This window comes from Neocloeon triangulifer, unplaced genomic scaffold (assembly GCF_031216515.1).
Source record: "Neocloeon triangulifer isolate White Clay Creek 2 clone unplaced genomic scaffold, ASM3121651v1 ptg000015l, whole genome shotgun sequence".
In the NCBI taxonomy this organism is placed as follows: domain Eukaryota; kingdom Metazoa; phylum Arthropoda; class Insecta; order Ephemeroptera; family Baetidae; genus Neocloeon; species Neocloeon triangulifer.
In genome coordinates, this window is record NW_026775557.1 from 5,542,207 (window position 1) to 5,569,476 (window position 27,270).

Sequence of the window (27,270 nt, forward strand, 5' to 3'; positions counted from 1 at the left end):
AATAAATTAAACTAGGTAGATACACAAGCAGACACCTTCAGACTTTATATGTACATTGATAACTCAGTGGGTTATGATCATAATAATAAGAGCCTGATATGGACATTAAATATTTATTTGATGACATTAACAAGATATTTTCATTTTTTTTTTCAATATATATGCTGCCGTCCAAGCTCATATCAGGAGGGTTTGTTTTAGATTACAATAATATGTATGTGTCTGTGTATTATTTAAATTTGTATATATTTAGACAAAAAATTGATTGTGTGGTTTCACCACTAAATAGATAATTATTTTCTCTTTATTAGATAAGACATGAGCATTATTTGGTAACGACAAGCTCACGCTTACATAGATTACAATTTTTAATGTGATTTTTTCCATAATTATTGAAACACCAAGAAAAATAGTTGCGCGGCAGCTCGATTAAATTCCAAAACTAGACGATCAAATTCGTCTCGATCGCACTCACATTCAACATTTACACAGCAACACAAAAGTTTTCCATCCATATTGAACTTCAATTTTTCACATGTAATAACACTTTGATAAGACATTTTATAATTATTAAAAAAAAATCTGCGTCGAAATTCAAACTGAACTCAGTCCATCGACCTCTGTGTCAGAGACAGTAATTTTCAATTCCTGGCTCATCAAGTCGTCTTTCTTGGTTCGCTTTGACAGCTTCCAGCAGAGGAGGTTCGAGTGCGTGCCCGCCCCAGAGGGGTTCTTCAGTTCGAAGAGCAGACCAGAGCTCTCCGCGAGATCAGGGGGCGAGTTGAGTTTGCAGTCGCTGCGGCTGCCGCTAAACAAACTGGTGCGGTTGGCGCTGCCAAAGATCGAGGAAGACTCCTGCGCGCTCCCTGGAGAACTGGAAGTCTGCTAAAAGCAAATTAATTTATATCCAAAATTAGATTTATTCGTTTTTTTTATAATTAAAAAGTAAAAATATAAATCAGATTTAAAAAAAAAATTACTAACTAAAGCACCTCTGTCAAAATGATGACTGACCCTCCTGGTATTCCCTAAGAAATATGCAAACATCTAGTATCTGGAAATTTTACCAAAACTTTAACTCTTGAAAATTTGGTTATTTTTATATTAAATGGTGCTCACAAAAAACATAACATTTGTGCAAGTTAAAATATCTTACAATTCAAACCGATTTATCCATATTTTTTCCTGGATAATTTTAATTTTTTCCTTTATTTTCATAATATAATAATTTTTTTATGAAAATACCTGTCGGTCTCTTGGTATGTACGCTGACTGGTGCCGACGGAGTCCGGCGCCGGCGCCTGTCCTGCTGCCGTTGAGGGGCACCTGCAGGTACTCCGTCTTGGCAGGGCTCGGAGGGTCCCTGTAAAGACTGGCGCTCCTTGAAAAGCGGCGCGGCGACTCGACGCAGCTAGTGGCGCCGAGGACTGTGTTGGTGCGGAGGTCCCTGCGCGCCCAACACCTCCTGGGCAAGAAGGTCATGGCGAAGGTGCGGCGGTACTTGTCGCTGAGGGCGCAGTACAGCAGGAAGTTGCACGCCGCGTTCACGGCCACCAGCAGGTTGAAGATGTTGCCGAGACCACGCAGCAGACGGTCTTTGTCCGAGTTGGGCTCAGGGTCGTCGGTCAGCGACGTGTAGATGAGCGTGACTGCCGTCGGGCTTTGGCAGATCAGGAAAAGCACCACCACAGCGATCAGAGTCACCGTGATTTTGTTCTCCTGCTGGGCGTTGTTCTGACTTCCATCAGGCCGGTGCCGTTCCGACTGCAGGTATCAGAATTACATTTATTTTTCATTTGGTAATTCCAGATTTTTATAATTTAATCAAAAATTATTTAAACGCAAAATTGTATGGAGACATTTATATAGCTACTTATTATAATAAACACAAAAATTTAAAATTTGGATTCATTTTCTCTAGATTTACACAAGAATTTAATAATTCAAATTTTTAATGAAAACATTATGAAATTTATAAATTCTGCGGTTTCTGCAGAAGATTGAAAAATGACTATATAAATATGTCTAATCAAACCAGCAGCAAAAAAAGAAACCTAGTCTGAATTATTTTAACTTCATAGAAAAAAATCTAAATTTTAACTGAATAACTAAACAAACAAAAATTTGCAAAATAAAAAATATTTTATTAAATTGATAAAGAAAATTTAAAAAAAATATCAGTATTTTCGCTCATTAAAATAATAAATATATAAAGTTTTTTTCCATTAAATTTTTGCATTTATATTTTTCAGAATTTGCTTTAAGATTTATTCAGAAATTTAATTATATATTATCAGATTGTTTGGTTTATAATTGTTATTAAATTTAGTTTACTTATTTTTATTGAAAAATGACTATTTTTAATGCAACCGGGAGCAAAAGAAGAGCAATTTAAAAAAAAAATCCTTAACCAAGTATTTCTAATAATAAATACTTTATTAGGATTTTTTTTTAAATTGCTAATAAAGATACAATATTTTCGCTGTAAAAGTTGTACATTATATTTTGCGCTTCATGAATTGAGTAAAAAAAATATTACCTGAGTGAGGTGTCTTCTTTGACGTTGTGACTTGTGGACAGCGAGAATGAGGAAAGAGTTGAACACAACGAGGAGGAGCAGCGGCAGAAAAACGAACACCAGACTGGAGAACCAGTAGAATATTGTGCGGTACGAGTGCAATTTTCCAAGCTCGGTCAACTCCACTGTCACCCGGGTCGCCTGCGAGAGGTCAGAAAAGCTTTTATTGCAAATGGGCCGTCGGCGGTGTGACAAAGGGCTGCTCTCTTACCACATCCGAGATGGTTACGTTGCTTTGAGTATCATTTATTTCTTCGATGGGCTTCCGCACCGTCTGCCATTCAAAGGGAGTGGAGAAAGTGCTCAAGAAGCAGAGGACGTAGACGAGCATGGTGACTTTGCGCGCCCTGGACTCGGTGCACAGCATTTTGCCGCGCATCGGATGGCACACGGCGATGTATCGCTCCACGGTGAACGACACAGTGAGCCATATCGAAGTGCTGCCTGCGGCGCGTAAAATTTTATGTTATTGTCTCGCTCTTGAGAATAGAAATAGATAGGGTTGAAATGGCTTATCGAGGAACGGAACGGGACACAATTAGAAAATATGATACGGTCGCTTTGAGACCAAAAGGAATCTTTGTGGAATCTCTGGAGAACGCTCTTGAGGGTTGCAAAATCTCAAAGACGCTCTCAGAAAGCAGTTCGGTCCTCTCAGAAATGGGAATTCAAAAATCAAACTAAATTTTGCACGGAAGTAAAGTGATCGGGCTTTTCCTATTTGTAAAAATTGTTTTTATTCAAAAACAAATGGCTCTATACCAGTTTTGGTCACGGTCTGCGACCCTATTTCATGATCAAGAAAAATACAAAAATTGAAAAAACCGTATTTTAACTAAAAATGCAAAATTGTAAAAATAACAAATTCAAGTACTAGTAAGTTTATTGTTTAAATGTGGTCTTTAAATTTTTGTATTTTTCTTGCTCATGACATAGGGTCGCAGACCGTGACCAAAACTGGTAGAGCCATTTTTTTTTTTTTTTAATAAAAACAATTTTTACGATGAGGGAAAAGCCCGATCTCTTTACTTCTCTCATCAACTCCTCGAGTGTCAATTTCTTCAAATAAATTTTTCACTCTGTAAGAGTTTACTTTCGTAAATTTTGATTTTATAGAATGAAAAAAAATGTACAAAAAATAAAAATCATTATCAATTCTCAGAGATAATGCTTGAATAATACAATTTACCAGAGACTGTAAAAAAAGTTAAGATGAGATTTTGATGAAATAGGGTTTGATTTGTTCAACCCTTGGATTCACTAGAATGCCATTTTTCCATTTGCACTCAATAAGAGGCGAAAAAGAATAAAAATTATCTGCAAAGAAATTACTTTTGTTGTAAATTTATTTACGCTTTTTCTTTGCGACTTTTAAAATATTAATGTCATTTAATTTAAACTTGGGTCGTTCCAGAACAATGCAAAAAGTTGCGAAAGTTTCATACCGATTTTCATCAAAAATCTGGTTTTCTCTCTTCAAAAAATGATTTTCTCTACAGCAAATTTAACAAATCTAGAGCGTGAAATAATAAATTATGGAATTTTTATGATTTTTTTTTATGTTTTAATTGTTCTTCAACTTTCTTATTATTATATAATAATAGTTGTATGAAATTGCTTATTTAAATTTTAAATTAAATTATTTTAGTCTTTTTTTATTATACTATGCCAAATAATAATAAATATTATATTTTTTTAATGCCTACTAATTAATTAGGGCTGACTCACTTGTGGAGTCTGTGAGCCAAAGGCCGAAGCGCCAGTAGGTCCAATAGGCGTCTGCAGTGGCGCCCGTGAGGCCATAGTGGGCCAGCGACAGCGAAAAAAGGAAGAGCAGGTAGAGAAGATCGGAGGCCGCCAACGCCGTCAAGTAGACGTTGGTCGAGCTGCGCATCCGCCGCCGCGTGAGCACAATCGCCGTCACTATGTTACCGACGACGCCGACGAAAACCTGCAATTACCGCCAGAAATAATTACACGCACGTTTCCCGAGCCGAGCCGCTCTGATTGTTCGGGCGCTGGACGAGGGAGAACTTTTAATTGCAGCCGCAGTGCTCCTCTCAACTCACCACGATTGGAACCAGCACTCTCTGGATCCAAAAGCGCGACCCCTCCATGAAATCGAGATACACCGACGTTGGAGCCGCATCTTGGAGCGTGGCCGTATCATTCATGGATGATCACGACAAACTAATCCCTCAAACTGGCCGATTTGCCTCAGCTGCCATCGGCACTCCTCCTTACCCCACATCCATCTGCAAAAAGATAATCAGAGACACTTAGAATCATATTAATTGTTTTTTAACAGATATGAAACAAGAAAATTTTGATGGAAATGCATGGTGCAGAATAATTGTAGTTAACATTTAGGGATATTAATTAATGGTGATCTCATATATATTATTATCTTAAGTTGAAATTAATATTTTCAATCAACTAAAATCACCTTTGCGATGAAAAATCACCCATTTCTAAAAAAAAGTTCCTATAAAAAAAAATATCTTAATTTCCACCTAAAATAACAAATTTTGAGTTCTTTCACCTTCAATTTTGAATTTAATTTTTAAAACTTTTTCTAAAATCACCTATTTTCATTCTCTTTTTGTAAGAACTAACTATGGCTGCGCGGCTAAATTTTATTTATTTTAAATAACTGAATTATTTTCTCCTAGAATAAACATCTATTTCAGCTGATAAAACATTATCAATTTTACAAGTGACATAAAAATTGTTCAAATTTTCAATTGTGCAGCAATTTTAATTTTTGGACAAAAAATGCGCCACTCAGTGTTTAGGTTTGCATACAAAATATGCTGGTTACTCTATATAAGAATGAAATCATGAAACAAATTTAACCAGCACCCAGTGGAGCCGTTTTCCTCTTTTCAAATGAAAAAACTTTTAACAAGGGTGTATTATTATGTACCCTCTTTCTACGATAATTCATTGAATGTCTGCATAATCCACTTTGCGTTAACTGAACTCTCAACTTGCATTGCAATCAGAGAGCGGCAAACTTGCAGCTGCAACGAGATTTTATCAGGACACAGATAATTGGCTTGGGCTATATAATAGTGGACACTACAAACGCTAATTGTATCAAAAGCCTATTCATTAGATGTCCGTCCGGCTGTTGGGCTCTCTCGAGTGTAAGGGACGCTCCATATCTATGCAGAGCGACCGCACGTACGAAACAGCGCTGCAGGTCACGGCGGGTTATCATCGCTTGGAATAATAATAATAACGTTCCAACATTATATTGCGGCAGAGCAGAGAGACGAGCGAGCAGCAAACACCATTTCGCGTTTCTAATTGAGAGAGCCGAAATGAAAATTACGGCATCAAGTTTGGAGTGGCGCCCGCATATTAAGTTTAAGTGCTCTGCCGCATCGTGAATTATTATTCCTCCCACAAATATCGAGAGCAATTCGGCTGCGGTCGAATAAAATTACGCGCGAATTCCACCCCAGACGGACTCGCAGAAATAATTTGTCCGCGCGACGCGCAGAGTTCATGGGGCGCGCACTTGAGCCGAGCAGCTTGAAAGGGCAAACAAGACTGCTGCAGGCCCTTCCATAATGAAACACGTTGCGAGCGACACACTTCAAAGAAGAGTTGAAGAGAGTGAAAAAGTTACACGTGGAAATAAGCACGTCATCTCTCTTCAGGCCGCTTATTAATTAATAATTAAAATACATCACAGAAGGCCGAAACGCAGCCGGCTAAGAACATTAAAGCTTGTTACATGCGCGGCCGGCTGATTTCTGCTCGTGTATTGCAACTTTGAGCCCCCGCGGAGAGACGATAAAACGCTCGCGCCGCTCTTTTATAAATGAAAAGGGTTGGAAAAGAGAGCAAAGCTAAGAAAATTGCGTCTGATGCTGGTGAGGCAAGATCAAGTGAAAAAGATTTCCGCCCGTAGATTACTTCTCGGCGCGCCTCGTGAATTTGATTATGTGCGGTCGATTAAACGCTTGAAAGGGTTCGCTCATGAATGGAGGACGCTTAATTTCGGGCCAGTTTCCGCAAATTAGTCCCACAGTTTTAGGCTGCAACTCAACTTATCACCACCCTACACACTTGCAAACAAGGAAGGTGTGTTTCGCTGCCTTGCAAGTTTCCCAAATGAGCTGGCAACTTTCAATATTGCTTCCAAGGTTTACAATTTTGTAATTATTAAAGTTTGCAAAAGCCTCTTAGCTATATATTATCTACATTTTACAATAAAGCTGAGGGTGTATTTTAGCGGTCGTTGATTGTTATTAAAATTGATTCTGCGTTGAAATTAATGACAGGATAATTAAATTTGAAATTTTAACACAAAATACAAAGGATTTGTTTTGAAAATCTTGTAAGTGGGAGAAAAGGAAAATTATTCTATAAAATTTAAGACACATTTAGGAGAATGCAATTAATTTTAAGCTTCACACATCGCATTAAAAATTGTTAAAAAAAAATTATGAGGGTATTTCCGAGTAAAATTCATATTTTAAGGACGATAAAAATTTTAATTGCTCTAATTTTTAATTTTTTGTGTGTGCTCATTTCCTAAATTGCAATTACAAATTAATTTAAAAATTTTAACTAAATTTTTGAATAAAAAAAAAATATATATATAAAATGAGATATTTAATTTTTACAGTAAGACCAAACGTCGGTTCAATAACAATTTCATTAACTGGTCGTGCAAGATGAAAAAATTGAAGCATAAAGAATAAAACATTCTCTAGGCATAAAAATCCTCTTCAAAATATTCGTGTGGGCATTATTTTTAAAAAGCAATATTTTCCAAATCAGAATCAAACTGGCCAAGTGTGCAATTGCGAGTGAATCTCTTCTTTGATTGATCGCTTTGCAATAATCCTTTCTCAAAATGCCAGAGGGATGTTTGTGATCCCTGCTCTTGAAAAGGAAAAATAGCCGATTGACAACCGCTTTCGGCTTTCGGGGAAACATTTGCCCATCAGCGTACATCAAACGTCAAACACAACCGGTCTGAAAATAATGGGCATCTCGTGGTGGATGGAAATAAATGGGTCGCGGCCATCTGGGCCGTCCGTTCGGCGAACGCAACTTTTGTGAGGCAACGTTGACGGGTTACAATATCGGCGATATTTGCGAGTGCGCCTCGCTCTGCAAACAACCCGCAAAAACCGCGGGGGTTTGAAAGAAGCCGTCGGTCGGTCGGTCGGACCGGCTGAGTGGCCCTGCAGACGATATAAAAAAGTCGTAATACATCCCGCACAGGGGACTTATAATACGGAAAAAAAGTGAGTGAGTGCCTTTATGAAAGAGATTTCGTCGACTGGGTACATACTGCGAAAAATTGATTCTGCTGTCGCCGCGAATCATCGCTCCCCAGCGGCTAACGCATCCCTTTCTGATTCTGCTCGATTCCCATTTGTACGTCAATCAAGTGGATTCGTATTTTTTCTCCTTTTCGCTTAATAAATGCGGATGGACCGAGGGCACGTTTTTTCACCAAAGGACTTTTGATTGCGACAGGCGCTGCTCTGCTGCTTCCGACAGAGAGTGTCACACGCAATATGCGCCCTGCTATCTGCGAGCACGTTATGGCACAAGGAAACGCGGCGCGAAAGTTGCGATAAGCGCTCGGGCCACCCACAATTTTCTCTCCTTTCCCGAGGAAATGAATATATGTGGAGCAGTAGGCTAAGAAAACAACCGTACTCTGTTGAAGCGTAATCACCATTTTCCGGAGAATGAATTTCAACAGAGGGTTTCTGGAAAATTAAGCCGTGCCAAGTCAGCCTGAAGCCTTTTATTTTTATTGCTCGTCTTTTACACTGCGTGGTAAATTTCCGCCCTTGCACAAGTTCTTTCGCAAAGGCTCTTTTGACACAGAGGTCGGCTGTTGATTAAAGTGTTTTAGTTTAAATTTGACCAATTGCAGGGCGTGCGAATTCGTTTGCATCCCATCAAAGGCAAGAGTTTGATGAATTTGATGCATGGTAGTTTTTTTTATGATTTTTCTGGGCAAAAGCTTGAAGTAATAATTTAAGAGGAATGGATATATTTTTCATACGAGAAAAATTTTAGAACATTAAATACTCATCATAATTAATATAATAAAAATTGTAAAAAAAATCTACAGCAAAAATGTAGACAACCTGCATGACGCTTAATAATCAGGTTTTGAAAATTTTGATTAGGGCAACGAATTTTTAAGTATTTAAATATTTATTTATTTTGTGGTAGAATTTCACGTTCGGGGTTTGATTCATGGTGATTTGAATTTAAAGTCAGCTTTTCCACGATGGATTTTTGTGAGTTGTTTATTGTTTAAGAAAAACTCTTGTCAAAATGTTTTCACAGCTCATGAATTATGGCTGCAGCCCGCAGCTGAAACATGTAGAGCAGGATATTGTTTTTTCTTCTTAAACAATAAACAACTCACAAAAATCCATCGAGGAAAAGCCGACTTTAAATTCAAATCGCCAATTATTTATTATCTTCTTTAGTAAATGGGAATTTGAAATCATTCAATCGTTTTTGAATAGAATGATTTTATTAAGAGTTCTTGTTTTAAAATTGTTTTCAGTAATAATAAACAATATTTTTATTTTTAACCTTTTCAAATTTTAATTTATTTATTATTTTTCGTGTGTTGACGTTTATTAAATATAACAGCAAGAATCAATTTCAATCGTATTTGGAATTAATCCATACAACATAATCACACGATGATCAAAGCGATGTCTTAGTAAATCTATCAAAACTTAAAATTAATAATCATACAAGGCTTTTTTTGCGTGTTAAAGATGAAAAGTAAAAAAATTTATCGCTAAGTAATGCGAAATAATTATAAAATAACTTCCCTTGCAATTAAAAACGTATAACCCTTTGGCCTTTACTAATTTCGAATAATCTCTACGGCAAACATTCTGCGGTTGCCAATTAATAAGAACACCAAACGAATTGGCACAGCATCAAAACCTAAGTGAGTAATTCTCCACGAGCTCACGGTGCCGCCATAACTGATTTGAATCGCCCTCGATCTCTCTAATCTTGTTTCTCGTTTAATATTAGTTCAAACAAACCGGCTCAATCGAATCTTGCCGGCTAATGGAAAAATGAACTTTTCTCTCGCATCAGCGAACTTTCTGGCAGCTCTGTCAGCACTGAGTAAATAAATTGAAATATAAGGCGGCGTGAGTGAGTGGTGTGGTGTGTGTGCCGCAGAATTGGCTGCGTAAAACGCGTCGGGGAGGAAAATTATGGGCTTTTGGTGGCGCATGAACACTTGACAACAAGCGAGAGCTGGCAAGGAAAAAATTCCAAATTCGTCGCAAGGGTGTTCTCGAGCGCGAAAGGGAAGGTATTTGCATCTTTGAACGCCCTGGCATTCAGATGATATTGATTGCAGGCTTGGCTCCTTGCCACGCCGGCCCGCGAGTCTCTCTTTCATCTGCTCAACTCTCGCATTCTCTCTGCGCGCTGTTTATCCGTCGGCGTCGTCAACGCCGCGCGTGCGATGCATTTCCTAAATTACTCTCAATTGTAAAATCGGCAGACGCGCAAATTTTACGGCGCAGTGTTTTGTTTGGAAAGCGAGTCTTTCTTTCTTTCGCGTCACGTATAGCAAAAAATTTAATTATCCCCAACTAAATTCCACTCGGCACGACATAGGAAAGACGCACTACTGCCGTATTCGGGGCTGATTAAATTCCGACCGGCTGCTGCTTCGCCGGGCAAAACGCAGTGGGCAATAAAAAGAACCCGAGGAAGGAAATTTGAGAATGGGCGTTTGCTGAAGGAAAAGTCATTCAAATGCGAGGCCCTTGAATTTGAGACGAAACAACGAGAAGGGCCGCTTACTTTTGAAGCTCCGGTCTCAATCAGCCGAAAAGCAAAGCAAAACAAAGAAAATTTGTTCAGCTTCTCGGACGAAGCTCGGAAATTCTTGCTTTAATTGTCTGCAAATATATCCAAGCCGGCGCAGATTCAAAACGAAGTAGTTTTCTTCATAGTTTCTACTGCTTGACGTTTCTCACAAAGCAAATAAATTACTATGTGGATAAGAATGGAATATCAAATAGATCTGGTTATGTCAGGCAATCAGAAAATTTTAATGAGGAGACTTTTAAGATTTGTACTAACAGTTATAATGTATAAAAAATTCATTATTTCCATATTATATTTTAGTGTAAATGAATTTTCTTATTCAAAGCTTGGCGAACAAATAAATTGGATCTGATTTTTTATATATATCTCTTTCGTATTTAGATCAAAATAGAGGAATTTATCAATGAGGAAATATTCTTAAATAAATTGTTTGCTCTGTTTATTTCCATTATTTGAATCCTCCAGCGCCGCAGCAAGACAAAGCAAAGCAGATTCGATTTAATTTGTCTGATTACTGCAGTTAAAGGGGTTGCACAATGGGGACACTGCCTTACATGTATGCACTATGTAAACACATGTTGAGCTATTAAACGTGATTGCACGACTAGATTTGCACTAGGCCACCGCTGCAGTGACTTTGGGTCGTTGAAAGCGACGCCTTAAATTTATTTATAAACACGTGCATCGCTGCCAGTTGCACTAGATTCGCTCGTTATAACCAACAATTATGCTCGAGGAGTGCTTTAAGTATTCAAGAAAGAGATCTCTAACTCGGTAACTCGTCTCGTCGTTTTTTAATGGAAATTCAAGCGTGTATTTCTTTTACCCAGCAGCCCTTTTGCCTTCTAACAAGATGAATTTTGCAGCAGATGAGATGCTGCTGTGGCAACTGGGAAAAAACAACCCTCTTTTGAACTTTTTCCACCCAATTTAATTGCCTCTGTGTATAATATGGAAGTTGATGCTTTTTCCAGAAAATATATTGCCTCGGCACGTGGTTGGTCTTTCCGTTTGTTTAATATTAGAGAAAATTAATGCTGTAATGCGCGGTGCGGCATCTGTTGCGAGTATAATATTGTATATGAGACTTGAAAATTATTACATAAATCAAAAACAAAAGAAACTTTTCCGCTTAAACAAAATGTCGCCACAATTAATTTTGTTTTGACGCCCACTTTCTAACAAACCTACATAAGACTTCATTTACGGGCAATTATAAAAGTCTTCCCGCAGCCTTGGCCCATTATGCGTGTAATTAACGCCAGGCGGCCTATCTTTGAGTTGGTGACGAAAAGCGTTTCCAAAGTTTTTTCCTGAATATTTAGCGCCTCTTTCTCCTAAATACCCTGAAAAATTAATTTCCAACTGCTCGCTTTGACGGGCGACGAGTTTAGTTTGAAAAGGAAAATTACATCTCTTTGACGAAGGGTGTATTTCCACACAGCCTTTTTGGACTAATTCGAAACTAACAAAGCGAAAAGCGCAGAGAGAGAAGCACGAGTCCGGTTTCAGAGGAAAAACCAAAGGAAGGCGCATATTGCAGGGACTCGCAGCACTTTCGCCATTCAAACTTCTTTAATATGACTGCCAGAGTCTCGTTCGCTGGCAAAATCGAGTTGGTCACAGGAGACAGTAAATGGCACCAAAGCCTTCAGGGCGTTTTGAAATCAAAAGTTGGAAACTCTGGGAATGCGAAAAGCCCAACAAGAGCGATGTGACATTTAATTATTTGCCGTAAATCAATTTTCCGCACGGATAAAGCATGCCTAATCATCACAGGATTGTATTTTTCGCGTTGAGTTTTGAGTCAACACGGCTGCTTGGCAGCAAATGAATTTATGAGCCGCGATTATTATGCGCAGGCACATGCTCTATTGACTTTTGCCGATACTGAATTTCTTTTCCAACCCGCCACCAGCCATTGTAATTAAAAAACCTATTAAGCTGGAAATTGTTTTGGCGCTCAAGCCAGACGTAATTTAAAGAACTTTTCCAAGGGCGCGTGTCTGCAATTCAAATTCGGGGGTTATTTCTTCTCGGGTAACTTTCGTCGTCACTGCTGATATTATACAATATGTAAATATTCTCTCCTTCCGCTTGTGCCTCAATTTCGGAAACTTTCGTCTTTCTAATTATTATGGAGATGCTTCTTGTTTCGCAACGTGGAGCGGAAGCAAATTAAGGCCGTAAAAATCTGACGCTGCTCACAATACGTCAGCGAAAACGAATCGACTCCTTTGTTGAAGAGACTAAACACAATTTGGGTCTGTCGAAATATATTTGCAGCCAAGGGTCATGCAGGCGGTGGCCCTGCGCGCACTCAACGCGATATACCACCGATTTCAACAGCTCTCGCTTAATGGAGGCTAATTTATCAAAAGAGTGTCGTCGGAGAATGCACTTGACCTTCCTATAAGCGATGGAAAATGGGTTTCGGTTATTTATTAATATTGTTTCCTGTAGGATAATAAATATGAATTTGAATAACCATATATCTAGGGCATTCAATAAATAACAATTTTTTATCAAGGGGTCTGCAAAATACATACAACAAAAATTGCTGAATTTCCAGTACATGGCAAAGTAAATAATGTAAATATTATACAACAGATTTTATATTTCAAAGCTTTTTTGATACAAGAATTTGACTTATATTTTAAATATTTAAACTATTTTATTAAAAATTAAAAAGTGAGATATAATAATATTTTATTATTTATCAATGATTAATCCGATTAATTAAGAAATTATGTCAAAATGTTTAATTCATGGATTTTTGTGTATTTGAAAACCAATAAATGGAAAGAAAACAAGGAAAAAATGTGTGCTTCAAATAAAAATAAAGTTTTTACGAAGTTATGAATGCAATTTTTCCATGGGCTTCAATATGTTCATAGTGGATAAATGAATACAGTATAGAGATTTTAATAAAATTATAAATATGTTTTGATCAGCGTAGCTTTTTTATTAAAAAAATATTATCTACTTTTTAGCACCCACGCTCAAAATTGTTAATAATTAGGTAGCTAAAGGGTTAATTTTAACTTTCAAACTTTTTGCAGCCCACACTTGACACAAATAATTACTGGGCGTCCTGCGTAATAAAGACAAAATAGTGGATTATCTTCGCGCGCAGCACAAGAATAAAATAAAGGGGGTCTATATATGAAGTGCGAAAGTTTTCGAGTTCGCACCGCCCTCGCTTGTTCACCTGCCTTTAAGAAGCGCGAAACTTTTCGATGCAATTTCCACCCAAAATCTAATCATTCTGATCGATAACTCGAGTGAAAAGAAAATTAGTTTTTAAACTTGGGCGCTCTCGTCTCGCATAAACTGATTAATCTTCAACTCTTGCGTAGGCAGCAGAGTTACCAAACACACTGCACTGCCAACGTATATAATGTAGTGACGATCATTTTGAGCTGCGTCGGGCAAATCAAGATTGATAACCTCTCGGTGTCGGCGCGAGAAAAGGCAACACTGACTTGTTTCATCCGCGAGACGACTACGGGGCGATCGCTTTAAAAAAGCACAACAAACATGGCAAGACGAAGAAGGTGGAACAACAAACTGATTTAATAATTAATGCAGTGGGGTCTTTCAAGGCGGATGGAACCGTCGGCAGAGCCCGAGGGACCGTGAGGTTGTGTGTGCTTACCGAGGTTTGCTGAGGCTGCACGCCCGGCAGCGGCGCTTAATCCATAATCCGCTCTTTGTCTCGGATTTGGTGGCGGCCGATTCATGAAGTGAGCAAGATTTGCACAAAGCATAGCGCCGCAAATGGGCTGGATTTTGGGATAGCAGAGAGCGGTGCAATTATCGAGAATTTATTGCCGCGGCGCAAGGTTTGTTTTGGCCCGGCAGAGGTGCAAGCCATGCGAAACCTTCATTATTTTTCACGACGTTCCGGTGGCGCAGCGCCATAAAAGAAAGCGCGGAAAAATTTTCTGCTAACGCTTGTACGTGTTAAATTAACACCACGAAAAATAATCCAATTACCACGCCGAGAGTAAAAAAAATCTGCATGGTCGTTAAAAAACAAGAAGCTGGATATAGGAGAGACGTATGTCTTGCCAGAATGAATTTGCTTCGAATGAAAAATTGGCTTCAGAGATCGCAGGCAGTAAAAATTGCAGTTTTAAAAGAAAGTAATTGGAAGCTAAAAATTGCACTTTTTATTGATCCCGCGTGATTTCACTTGAATTGAAACAATGCAAAAATGGGTTAGCTGCCCGATCGATGGCCAGAATGAGTGGGGCCTGGGGCAGCAATCGTGTCGCAAAAGCAGCTGTCTAAATTGTCCTGATTTGCATGGAAAAATGAAGCTGAAGATTGGAGAATCTTTGCCTTCTCTCCGAGAGATTTGCCGAAAAGAATTTCGTGCTTTCTTGAGCGTCTCGCTGCAGAGAATCGGGGCAATTTGGACCTCTTGTTCGAGCACAGCAAAACTCCCAGATTATACATATGCGCTCCTTCTGCTGCTTCTGTACAATTTGATACGAAGTACATGACAAGGAACATGCCATGCATTTGTTTTAAACTAACAACAGGAGACCAAATTTACATTTGAAAAGCCCATTGTGTGGCAAAATTCACTTACATTTTAAATACGCTTACAAACCTTCATGGAAAGTAACAAATTAATTCTTCAACTTTTTAAAAATTATTTTAATTATTTTTAATTTTAGTCAGGTATTTGAAAAGAGGAGGATTAAATTGCATTGTTTCAGTGATAATTCTCATTAAACCTCTCTGGCTTCTCATGTTGCAAGGAGACAAGTGTTTTGGCTCGAAACGTGCCGACCGCATCCACCGCACAATGCGGCCGCAGTTTTACTTTCAGAGGCGGTCTTTGGTGGTCACTTTGTCAAAACAGAACTTTTGCCAAAAAACTTAAGTTATTGTTTCACAAAATGTATTTTACTTTTTCTTTTAGCTATTGTGACTTTTCGCCAGCCCTGCGGTTACATAACTCCCGCAAAGAAGTATAAATTTCGGAATTAAAACAAATCGGGGCGCAGAGCTCTGGATTTATGAATCGCAATTAATCATGAGGGATGCGTAAGCCTTTTTCGCTACTCCTCTTGGATGCTGCAGTATGTGGGCGCAGGTGTGTGACATTGAGTGATGCAGCAAGAGAGAAACTTTCCTACAAACGTTAGCAAGGGCGACATTCGAACAAACAAACAAACAGCAGGTCTGAAGAAAAAAACTGGTGTTAAACGCCAGAGGAGGAGACGAGAAGCAACTGTTGGACTCTTAAGGCGGTCTCGTGCGAAAAAGTTTGGCAATTTTTTTCTCAGGCTCGAGTCGTCACGAGAGAGATAAAAAATAAACTGGTCTGAATAAAAGATAGGAATTTGTCGGTGCCAATAAAAGTTTGTTTTAGTGCGTGAGCGATAAAAATTATTGCCATGCTCTCAATTGGCCGCCAGAGGGGATGCAGAATGCATGAGGGGATCATCGATTTATCCTAAAACGCTGCCGAATAAATTTGACAAAAATTTACTACCGGTGGGGCAATCAATCTGCCCGTAGATTCGCAACAGGTCGCTCGTTGTTTGCGCCACTTTTTGTACAATAGAGAGGGAGGGAAGTTCCAGCTTGCATAAAAGTCAATATCGAATTAATCAACAAGGAGGAAAAACACGAAAATGCTTCTCGAGAACAACAGGTTCCAACAATTAATAAGTGCTGGTGATTGATTGTGAAAAGACAATTATTGCTGCTTGTTCAGCACTAAACACCTCTCACTTTGAAGAGATCATTATAACGTTCGTGGCGGAAATGACGGAAATCACTTATTTTTCCAGCGGAAACTTTTCTCGTTACTACTGCCGGTGGTTGGTTAAAGTAAAAAGTTTACTTTCTGATCAATCAAATGCACGCGCCGCTCCCATGGCGGTGACGGAAACGGCGGGATTAGATCAACTTTTATACATACATATGTACCAGAGAAGTGTGTTTTCTACTTCCAATAAGAAGAAACAATGAATAGACTTTCGTCATCGTGAAGGAGGACAGATTTGATTTGTCCTTACCAGCCTTCTCCATCAAAAGTTTATTACTTGCCTCTTGGCAAGTTTGAATAATACGAGAAGTGCGATGACGAGAATAAGTTTCCGCTGCGCTGAGGGCGACGTATATATTGGATTTCAAAACTCAAATGTGATTCCTGTTAATATAAAATCACGACATTATTATTTTAGGCTTTCATGGGCGTATCCGCCTAATCTCACAGCGTCAGATAAAAGTCAAATAAATGTCAAAATGTAAGCGCCATTTAATTTATAAGAAATTAATTTCAGTATAACTTTTACAAAAAATCACATTTTTTTCCACGGAAAAAACAAATATTAATCGAATTTTTTTTAAATTACCCTTCAATCACGTCTGAATCAGTCATGGGATTTGTATGAAAGATTTTATGCTGCTTATTCTGATTTTTTTTAGCGCTTGTTATTCCAGCATCGCAACGTTATAAAACTAAAACTTTTTCATCTTAGCTCAATTGCAGGCTTGCGAGATCAGGAAAAGGTAAAGTAATTTACAATTGCCTTAGAAGTCCTTTTATTTTATTCATTTTTTGTATTTTTACTTTATATTATTATTATTTCTCTTCATTCACATTGCCTTATTCTATAATTTTTATATAATAACAAGCTCTGAGAAAAAAATCCAACTAAAACTAGTGTTTTCGTTTCTGGCACCGAGACTTAACAAAACAGAGAAGAGAGTTGCTTTATCTCTTTTGGCCATAAACAAAAGCGATGTGCAACAGGACAGTCTTCGGAGTTGGAAAGTAACCAAGGAACTTTTCTGAATGAATCCGAGCCACAAATTTGGCCGAATTCTCTGGCTGCTGACTTGCCAAAGCGATTGAATAGCGAGACAACGAAAATAATCTCGACAGTTCTTAACGAACCCCTGAGAAATAAAGAGTTGTTGTTTTATTGTTAGTCCCAGCAGCCGAGAAAAAAACTCATAAAAAAACCAGGACCGCGTGTGACCCAATCAGAGCTACTGCATCGACACCTTGACCGATTAATTGACCCCGAACGCTCGCATAAAAAGCAACGTGTTTATGAGAGAGGCGAAAATTCTGTCAACTCATTGTGGGCAGAAGTGAAAAGTTGGCCGCCGCCGAGTTAGCAGTTCGTAAAAATTAAGCTGGCTGTAATCATTTCTGCCAGATGAAGACGCTCGTCTTCTCTCGGCCGCGTCGAGGCCGTTCGTCGTCAGAAAGAGATCCAAATGACGATACACGAGAGAGGCTTTTTCTGCCAGTTACATTTATATATATTTTTTTCACATTATGTTCTGGGCGGGGAGTGCAAAAAAGGGGTTCTCGCTTGTTTCAGCGGCAGATGCGCCGCGAATGTGGTGTGTTGCTTTCAAGCGCACTTTTCATTCCGAGTGGAAAAGACGAACAAATATAAAATATCGGCTCTGAAAATTATCCTCGTTGTTTTTCAGCTCTCGCGTGCTGAAAAGTTGTCACTGCCAGACGCGCGCCGAGAGTTATAAATAATCGGCATCAAGGTGAATTGCGACATTCAGGCACACCGACGAAGCATTTCCTACTCGCTGGTTTTTGCTTTTTGTCTCCAGCGTAGCGTCAGGAGCCCGCATCAATTTGTAATTCATTTTTTGGGCATGTCGCCGTTTTTTGTGTTCACTCATTGTTGCTGGGGAAACACGTCAATTTGCCAAGCTTTCAAGTATGCAACGAAAACGTAAAAAATATTTTATCAAACTGGCGGTACTAGAAGGATTGAGAATTGAGCGAAAAAAGCTATTTCTGCTTCGCAATCAGACAAAATATAAAATGCCAAGGTTGAAGGATTTTTGATTTTTTAGACAAAATATTGGAAAATTTTTCAATCATTGAATATTATTCGGGCTCAAATATAAGTCAATTGAGGCCGAAAAAAAATTGAAATTTAAAACGACAATCAAAATTTTTGCTAATATTATTAGTTGAATTTTAAATAGGAAAATTTACAAAACTTTTATTGATTGCGATTTAAAATTTTCAGAAAAAATTTCTCTTAACACAAAGCAAACGTTTCAATTAATTTCTCACATTTTAAGAAAACAAAATTGGAGAGAAGGAACTTAAAGAGACATTCTAGAATTTCAAGATGCACGAAGATGTCTCCAAAGCGTTATTACTCGAACAAAAACTAACGTTAATAATTTTTTTTATTAAGATGATGTAAAATGAATAAATAAATGCATGCAATTAATGTCTAATTACATTGCAGAGGAGGTGCGATTTCATAAACTCCAATGTTGCTATGCATTCTCAATTATTTCTACATTATTTTATGAAAGACTTGATGATTAAATCAGCCTTTGATCCGCCCATACAGTCTCATTCTCAATAAAATATTAATATATATATATTACAGCTCACTTCTTGCCTACAGATAAAATCGTGAGCTCTAGGCGAGAATATGGGCGTGTGTGATTTTCATACGCGGACAATAATAGAGTTAAACAACAAAGCAACAAGGACGACGTCCTGCGAATTTTAATTGCAGATTAGCATAATGTTCTTTACCGCCGCGCGACCGTATTATATAAATTATAATACCAAGGGTGGCGAATAAGAAGAAGGTGCCGGCGGGAATCTGCTCGAGGGATAACTCATCTTTCTTCGTCGCCACACAAACCCACTTAGTTAGCTCCCTAATCGTAATTTATTCCCTCCTCCGTCGACCAGACCGACTCGAGGGCAGAGAAAAATTGTAACAAAACAAACTGCTGCGTGTCTACGTGAGCAGAAAAAAAATATTGCGTGAAAATGATTTTTCGCTCTGCCGGAAGTGGAAAAAATAAAAAAAAGGGCTCCGAAAAACAGCACCTGCAGCTCATGTCGCGCGCTATTCACGCGTCGGAATGTCCTATACAATCGAATTTTTCTGCACGTTAAATAATTCGCTCCAAATACGCCGAACAATGTGCCCCGGGTCCATGGGCTGAGCGCAAATATTCGTTCGGCTACGGCGCCGCGCTTCGAATACTTTCGCTACAAAAGCCAAACGAGTATTTTTTACAAATGCAAAATTCGCACGGAATTGAACAATAAAAAAAAAACTGTAACAAGGTCGTCCGTCCTTTGGCAACTCTATTTTCTGTTTCAATTCGGCCGCGAGCCAAACCGCGAAGACAATCCGAGTGGAATATATAATTAATCGAGTTAAGTTTGTTTGAACTCACCTGACGCTGAAATCGGCGGATGTTTTCCGAGTGGGTCGGAGCGGCAGGTACCAAGTCGGAGGAACCGGTCTTCCTCGCTCGCGTGAAGGACGAACGAAAGTGCCGAGTGGGAGCTCGGCGACCGACTGGACTCGAGTTGGCGAGCCGGCCAATTGAGCAGCATCAGCTGCAGGCAGAGAGCAGCCCAGAGCGCGCGCGACTAGCGGAGAACAGAAAGCCAAAGTAGCGCAAGAGCTCCCCGCAGCAGCCCATCGCACTTGTCGCACCAACGCCAGCCCCCTCTACACGTCCCCTTTCATCCCTTTGTACAATTTTATGCACACTTGCACACACACACTATATGTATTGCTTCCAGCCTTTCGCTTTTTCGCGTTTTTGTCTTTCTTTCGCTTTTCATAATATATACGTTGTCGCCGCCAGCCAGCCGCAAAAGTCCCTTTTATTTTTCTCTGTTGCTCTCTCTCGCTAACGAATCGATTTTCATTCATTTGCGTACGTTTAATTTTATTATACATGCTCGTCGCCTGCCTCATTTGGCAGAGTGCGTTTTTGCGGATTTGCATTTTAAGAGATTTTGAAGTGAGCCTCAATTGTTTTAAGTTGCCTCTTAGTGTTTATTAAACTGGAATTTTATTTAAATGCACATCTTTAGGTTCATAATAAATCCTTAATAGCACAAAAAGTTACAATTTTTTTGAATGGCAAAAAGTAATTGGCAGTTTAAATTTTTTGGCATGAAGGTAGATAAACATTGCTGAAAATAAAGAAAAATATTTTACTTAAGAAATTTAAATTATTTGAAAGACAAAAATAACAAATAAACACTCACTAACATAACTGTGAAGCTAATTATTTTGTATCCTATTGCAAACTATATCTTTTTAGGGTACGCGTCTGTTTTCAAATTCTATAATATAATAACAAATTTATATACCATTTACCCTTTCTGCATCATTATCTACGGCATCTACGCTAAAATAAAAGAAAGTTCGCTTACTTTCACTTAAAATTCTATTTGTTTTAAACGGTTTTGAATTTTTCATGAAAAACTTTTACTGTTTTGATATTTTTTATCATTGCATGGCAACGACGTGTTTTATTATCTTTATCTCAAATTTTCTGATTAATTGTTCTCTCTTGTTTATTATGCACATATATTTATCTCGCGGAAAAGGAATAGTCTGTGGCCAGCACAAAATTGGAAAGGAGTTTTTCCAACAACAAAATTTCAAGAGGATAAAAGTGGATTCCTGGTTATTTTTCAATTCTTTGTTCACAAATCTATCTTCGCTTGACTGTCGACTTTTCTGTTTGCACAATTATTACACATTTTTCCTGCAAGAAGAGATAATTATGTATCAAACTCATTGAAAGGACAACCCACTGGAATGTAAATAATTATTTATGTTGTCAATGGTTATGCTAATTTCAACAATTACAATTTTTTTATTTTTAACAACGCACTTTTATATTTTGCTTAAATTCTCAGCCTCAAAATATTTGGCAGAAAAATAAAAATAAATTCAAAAATTTTATAATTTCTAAAAAGTAGCAGAAAAGAAATAATAATAAAGTTAATTTAAATGAATAAAAGTATTTTCACTATTTTATTTGAATGCTGCAATCAAAAAACGGAAATTTTTCAAAACTTGCAAAGCGTAAGGTTAAATTTCTCTGCAAAAAGCAATTTTGAAAAATGTTTCATACAAATAGCGGCCAACGTTATATAAGCGCATTCAATCAAGCGTGAACAAATAAAATTTTAATTAAATCAAACCCGGTGAATAAAGCTGTCGATTAAGGGTCTTCAACTCGCTCATTTTCCAGGGGATAGAGAGGCTTGCAATGTTTATTTTTCCACGGTGGCTTTGCTTTTTGAGCACCAGCCATAAATCAAAGGGTTGCCACGGTGCTCACGGACGCGATAATTAAACGTACCCTCGTGTCCGCCGCCACCCACACTACACAGGTGCGAAATGGATTGGCAGCTTTGATATGCTGTGCTGGTCGTGTTTCACAAATAATGGCAAATCAATATACATACACTCTCTCTCTATAACGCTGCCAACGCTATTTACCTCTTTTTTCATTTCGATATAACGGGGCATTACATTTTATCGGACCTCCATGGTTATAAAACTCCACGGATGTCATATATTGGATGGGCTCGTCGTCTGTTGTTTCAAAAGAATGGCAGTAGATTACAACAGACTTTCTCTTAATTAATCATCTCTGCATTAATCTCATTTCAAGCGGATGGGCTTCGTTAAAGATAAATAATTGAAGTCACGTCTTGTTTGATTTATCACCAACTGCAATAATTTTAGCAATATTCTTTAAATTATTTTTTTGTCCAATAATTTATATATATTTTTCAGATCAAAATTATAGAATTACATTCTTGATAAGAACTTTTAAATTCGATAGGCTGATTCTAACAAATTTTGGTTTCATAGAAAATCCCGAAAATTCTGTCGGCTCCTAATAATCATAATTTGTTACAAGAATATTTATGCAAAATCTCATGTGCGCGTGTTTTATGTCTAGTTTGACTGATTGTGAGACTCTCTGGTGATATATTAAATTGTCATAAATACAAAACAAGCGTATCCGACGGTTCGATGGGTGCTCACAAAGGTGTCACATTATTTGTATAACTTTGCCTCGTCCTGAGATTGCTCTGACAGGAAACTTTTGTACGGAGAAGAAGCTCCGATGCGTATTAAAATCACGTTTGACAGATGGTAGTGAAAATTTACTCGAAATTCATTTTAGGCAAATTTGTGCTCCTTGACGCGCTATATTTGCACAACCCCCAAGAAACCCGGCGGTTTCGCCTGCGGTTAGGAGGGAACATTTAACGCAAAAAGGGAAAATTAGGAATTCCTCCCTTGCGTGCACACTTGAGCGCTCCCCGCGCACGCCGCCTCTGCGCCACAAAATCAAAAATTACCAGCCCCACCAGCTCAAAATGAACCAACCATTTACGTTTGAATTTTTTTTGCTCCCTCTCCGCAACTCGAGTCCTTTTCAAAACAGGTAGTGACATCTGTGATCAATTAAAAGAGGTGAATTGTGACGCAAAGAATAATGAGCACCAGCTGTAACTTGTGTGCTCCACTTTAGAGCTCCATCACCCGGTCCTGAATGAATGAGTGAGCCAGGTGGGTTGCAAAACATTGAACTTTGATATTTTTCTAAACGCCCATTATCTTTAATTCCGTTCCAGTTATCTATGGTTTGCGAGTCTACACACGAATTCTTTCGCCATAAAAACGCACTACTTGCCATTTTCTAAATGTGGGTCACATTTTGAAAATTTTTCTAGGAGGGAAGTCTCAAGTCCACTTATAATAAAATGATCCAGAGATGTTTGGTTTGTATTAAAAATAAGAGTTAAAATATTTTTAATTTTAAAATAATTAATTTTTACAGTCTGCCAATGGCCTGAGAACGTGGAGGCAATTGAAGTCCGTTAGGACTTTACAAAAAATTCAATATAGACAGCTAAGCCAAGTTGGCTCTAGCCAAGAGCAGCCGGAAAGAAAATGGGAAGAAGTCCGAATACCTGTGCCATGGGGACATATTGCTGGTAACATTTTTTTTAACTGTTTTTAAATTTTATTTAATCCTCTTTATTTTTTATTAGAAAATTATTTAAATATTTTTTTGACATCTCAATTGATTGGCAGCGATGTTTTTGATGGGGGATTCAAAATTTCAGGCAAAAAGTGGGGTGAGCCAGAAGAAATTCCGGTGATTGCGATTCATGGGTGGCGCGATAACGCTGGAACTTTTGACACTTTAGCCCCCCTGCTCAAATTCAATTTCCTCTCGATCGACTTGCCCGGGCACGGCCTCTCATCCCATGTGCCAATTGGCATGCACGCACACTACCCGGACTCAATGGTGACCCTCAGACTTATCGTCAAGCACTTCGGTTTCAGCAAAATCTCAATTCTGGGACACTCGCTGGGCAGCTCCATCGGCTATGCGTACGCTGGACTGTATCCGGAAGAGGTGGAAAAATTCGTAAGCATCGAGTGCGGCCGAGCAAGGATTTTGTGTCACCCCAAGGATCTGGCAGACTCGTGGGGGGCGACGGTGGACAGTCTGCTGAGCCTCGAGGAGAAACTTGTCCATCAGAAGTCGCCCGAGTACACCTACAGCGAACTGGTCGAGCGCCAGCAAAAAGGTGCCTTCATGAGTCCCAGTATCAAGTCGACGCAGATCTTGCTCCGAAGAGGCGCTCAACCTTCAAAATGTGATCCTGATAAGTTTGTCTTCACCTTTGACCCCAGGGTGCGGCTTGACTCCTTCAAACGCTTCACTCCAGAGACTTTACTCGCCCTGGGGAGGAATATTAAATGCCAGGTTCTGAATATCCACGCCAATCCAGGGATGAGCTGCAAACTTGAAAAGGAATACGAAGAGAGCATAGAGGTTTTGAAAACCTCTACGTCAAGATTAGAGTGCCATGAGGTGTCAGGCACTCACCATGTCCACCTGAATAACCCTGAGCGAGTTGCCCCGATTATAAATGATTTCATGCTGTCCTGATTTCAATATTAATTTTAGTAAAAATTATTCTTTAAATGTCTTCAAACTGTATTGTAAATTAAATTCAGCTATTTAGCAGTTTTTAATTTTTACAACTAGATTTGATTGTTTTTTTTTATAATTATTCTTTCAAAAATAAATTAACTGATTTCAAAAATAAATGATTGTGTAGGAAAATGGTGGGGTCCTCGAAGTCGCCAGCCGATTCTTGCCATTCACGGCTGGATGGACAACGCCAACACCTTTGACCCGCTCATCGGACTGCTTCCCTCCGACCTTTCATTCCTGGCCATTGACCTTCCAGGACACGGCCTGTCCTCCCGGTACCCAGCTGGTATGGTGTACCACTCGACTGAGGACATTGTCGTCCTTCGACGGATCGTGAAACACTTCGACTGGCGCGACAAATTGGTGTTGATGGGCCACTCTTTGGGCAGCATTTATTCCTTCACCTACTCTTCAGCATTCCCCAATGAAGTGGAAAAGTACATCGGCTTTGACAACATCAAACCGACCAACATCAACAATGATAAGTTTATCAAAGAGACCGGAGGCGCCATCGACAGGTTCCTCAGGTTCATTGCCAATCCGGACTTCAGCCCCGAATATCCCTGGGACAATATTGTTGAAAGACAGCGCAAGGGGTCCTCCGAGTCACTGACAATTGAGTCAACCAAATTACTCCTGCAGAGGGGCGCCTACAAGTCATTGACTAAAGAGGGTCACTTTGGATTTCGTAGGGATATCAGGCAAATGGTGTCCCTTTTGTCTACTCTACCATACGAGCATATACAGGAAATGGCCCGCAGAATAAGTTGCGAGGTTTTGAGCATAAAATTTAAGCAGGCGCCCTATTACGAGGACCCCAAATATTGCAATGGAATTCTTGAAATTATTCGGAATAATGCAAAGAGACTGGAATATCACGAAGTCGACGGCTCACACCACGGCCACTTGAATAACCCCGAAAATGTCGCGCCAATAGTTAAGAATTTTCTGAGGAGTTAAGTTTTTAATTTGTTTGTTCTTCAGGGAAGTGGTGGGGCCCTCAAACAAAACAACCCGTTTTGGCTATGCACGGCTGGCTGGACAACGCAGGCACTTTTGACCCTTTGATGAAACTCCTGCCGCCAACCTTTAGCCTCCTCTCTTTGGACCTGCCAGGCCATGGAAAATCCTCTCACTACCCCAAAGGAATTCCACACCATTCAACCGAGGACATTATATGCATCAGGAGGGTTGTGAAACACTTTGGGTGGAAGAAGATCTCCTTCCTGTCGCATTCCATGGGAAGCACCTACTCCTTCCTCTACGCCTCTATTTTTCCCAACGAGGTGGAGAAACTAGTTGGAATTGACATCCTGAGGCCTTTTGCATTCGATCCTGAAAAATATGTCCAGATCGGTGGCCTTCACATTGACAAATTTATTGAAACAGTGCTCAGCACAAAAGAACCACCCGAGACGTCGGTGGAAGACCTGGTCCAGCGTCAACACGAAGGCTCAGAGAAGTCAGTTACACTGGAATCTTCGCGCCTGCTCCTGGAACGAGGCGCCTACCAGTCGGAGAAAAATCCAGGCCTGGTTGGTTTGCGCCGTGATGTTCGACTCAAAGTGACTTTTTTGCACTCCTTGCCTCACGAACATTTAAATGAACTTGCGTCTAGAATCAGGTGCGAAGTTTACAACATCAAAGCCAAAGGTGGAATGTACTACGAGAAAAGATCTTACTACCGGCAAACTATAGACATAATAAAACAGAACGCCAAGAAAATGGAATATTACGAAGTTGAGGGCACCCACCACACACATTTAAACACACCAGAACACATTGTTGACTTGATTAAAAATATATATTGTGATCAGTTTTAAAAGTAAATTGTCACTATCATGGAACTATTGAAAATAAATTGAAATTTCCGTTAAAATTATTTCATTGTATTTTTTACAGGAACATCTGCTTTTTAGAATGTTTTAGATTGTAATTATAAAAATGCACAATCTGTTGCCTAATTTTATCATCTTCATTCCTTCAATAATTTAGTACAGATGAAATAAAGTGCAGTGCTCTGCAACCATTAATAATTGTCTCATAAAACCTTTTTAATCGAAATCACATTAACTTTTCCAGAATTTTTGCAATAGAGCAAAGCTTCAGTAAGATGTTTCACTTGAGTTTTAAGCATAGAGTTTTGTTTTCTCAACAAATCAGTGTCGGTATGCGAGGGTACGTCTTCGGACTCTTTTTTGATTTGGCAGGAACTTATGCCGTCTGGCTGAAGGAGCACAAAAGGGTTATTTCCACAATGGACACAACAGACCGAATCAGTTTCATTTGAATTCTCCACAGTTCTTTCATCAGATGCACTACTCGATTCCTCCACAATCCTAATAACTTTCTCACCTATCACAGGTACACATGATGTTGCTTCTTTTGCATTAGCTGCTCGTTTGCGTTTGGTTTTTTTCACAATACCCGTCTCTTGACGACCTTCTTCCAAGTCTGCTATTTTTCCCAGCTTCAGAGTAGGAGCCCAGTCCACATCGTTTAAATTTCGAAAATATGCTGGCTCTTCTGTAAAAAATTATCAGGTTAGATTTTTTTGCTAATTTTTTTTCTTTTTTAATATTCTTGTTCTTTTTTTTATTCATAATCATACGAACTTTTTACAAAATGCTCCTCACAGACAAAGACTTTTGCTTCTTTGGTTGTAGTTTCTTCAGTCCGCTCTAAGGCAGAAATCCACGCTAATCGTCGACGCCACGAAAGATCTCTGTCCCGCTCTCCTTGACGCATTTTCACCAAAGGTACACTAAAAAATCTCATCCCCGGGAAGTTACTTGAGCTGTTGTTACAGTACTTGACGCCGCAATAGCGAACCATTTTCAATAATACATAATAATTGCTGTAATGTAATCTCATGTCCCATGCATTTTTAAATGTAAACAATAACAAAATGTTTGAAGTTTACGGCTGTCAAGTGTGGTACACTCAAGGATCTTTGGGTACACTGCGTACGAGACCACGTGAAAAGTGCGTGT

The 27,270-nt window shown here is 38.9% G+C and overlaps 3 protein-coding genes across 11 annotated transcripts; 1 reads left to right on the forward strand and 2 right to left on the reverse strand.

The window, feature by feature from the left end:
* Nucleotides 1-99: 99 nt before the first annotated feature.
* On the reverse strand, nucleotides 100-19,877 carry LOC132202596 (FMRFamide receptor). Of its 5 annotated transcripts, none has more exons than XM_059629599.1 (8): nucleotides 19,670-19,877; nucleotides 4,648-4,833; nucleotides 4,307-4,529; nucleotides 2,790-3,022; nucleotides 2,540-2,719; nucleotides 1,246-1,764; nucleotides 993-1,054; nucleotides 754-885 (listed from the first exon to the last, which is right to left on the reverse strand). In XM_059629599.1, the coding sequence occupies exons 2-7, from the start codon at nucleotides 4,750-4,752 to the stop codon at nucleotides 998-1,000; spliced, it is 1,317 nt and encodes a 438-aa protein (XP_059485582.1). In that variant the 5' UTR covers nucleotides 4,753-4,833; nucleotides 19,670-19,877; the 3' UTR covers nucleotides 754-885; nucleotides 993-997. The 5 variants fall into 5 exon arrangements, with proteins under 5 accessions (XP_059485581.1, XP_059485578.1, XP_059485579.1 ...); XM_059629600.1 differs by having other exon boundaries at nucleotides 783-882; XM_059629598.1 differs by lacking the exon at nucleotides 993-1,054 and having other exon boundaries at nucleotides 100-882.
* A 2,834-nt stretch (nucleotides 19,878-22,711) lies between these two features.
* LOC132202160 (probable serine hydrolase) lies at nucleotides 22,712-26,171 on the forward strand. Of its 4 annotated transcripts, none has more exons than XM_059628892.1 (4): nucleotides 22,712-22,833; nucleotides 22,899-23,045; nucleotides 23,105-23,261; nucleotides 23,394-24,383. In XM_059628892.1, the coding sequence occupies exons 2-4, from the start codon at nucleotides 23,028-23,030 to the stop codon at nucleotides 24,227-24,229; spliced, it is 1,011 nt and encodes a 336-aa protein (XP_059484875.1). In that variant the 5' UTR covers nucleotides 22,712-22,833; nucleotides 22,899-23,027; the 3' UTR covers nucleotides 24,230-24,383. The 4 variants fall into 4 exon arrangements, with proteins under 4 accessions (XP_059484875.1, XP_059484876.1, XP_059484873.1 ...); XM_059628893.1 differs by lacking the exon at nucleotides 23,394-24,383 and adding an exon at nucleotides 24,402-25,380 and having other exon boundaries at nucleotides 22,713-22,833; XM_059628890.1 differs by lacking the exon at nucleotides 23,394-24,383 and adding an exon at nucleotides 25,262-26,171 and having other exon boundaries at nucleotides 22,714-22,833.
* On the reverse strand, nucleotides 25,995-27,247 carry LOC132202161 (uncharacterized). Of its 2 annotated transcripts, none has more exons than XM_059628896.1 (2): nucleotides 26,893-27,247; nucleotides 25,995-26,800 (listed from the first exon to the last, which is right to left on the reverse strand). In XM_059628896.1, the coding sequence occupies exons 1-2, from the start codon at nucleotides 27,149-27,151 to the stop codon at nucleotides 26,319-26,321; spliced, it is 741 nt and encodes a 246-aa protein (XP_059484879.1). In that variant the 5' UTR covers nucleotides 27,152-27,247; the 3' UTR covers nucleotides 25,995-26,318. The 2 variants fall into 2 exon arrangements, with proteins under 2 accessions (XP_059484879.1, XP_059484877.1); XM_059628894.1 differs by having other exon boundaries at nucleotides 26,123-26,803; nucleotides 26,893-27,244.
* Nucleotides 27,248-27,270: the final 23 nt, after the last annotated feature.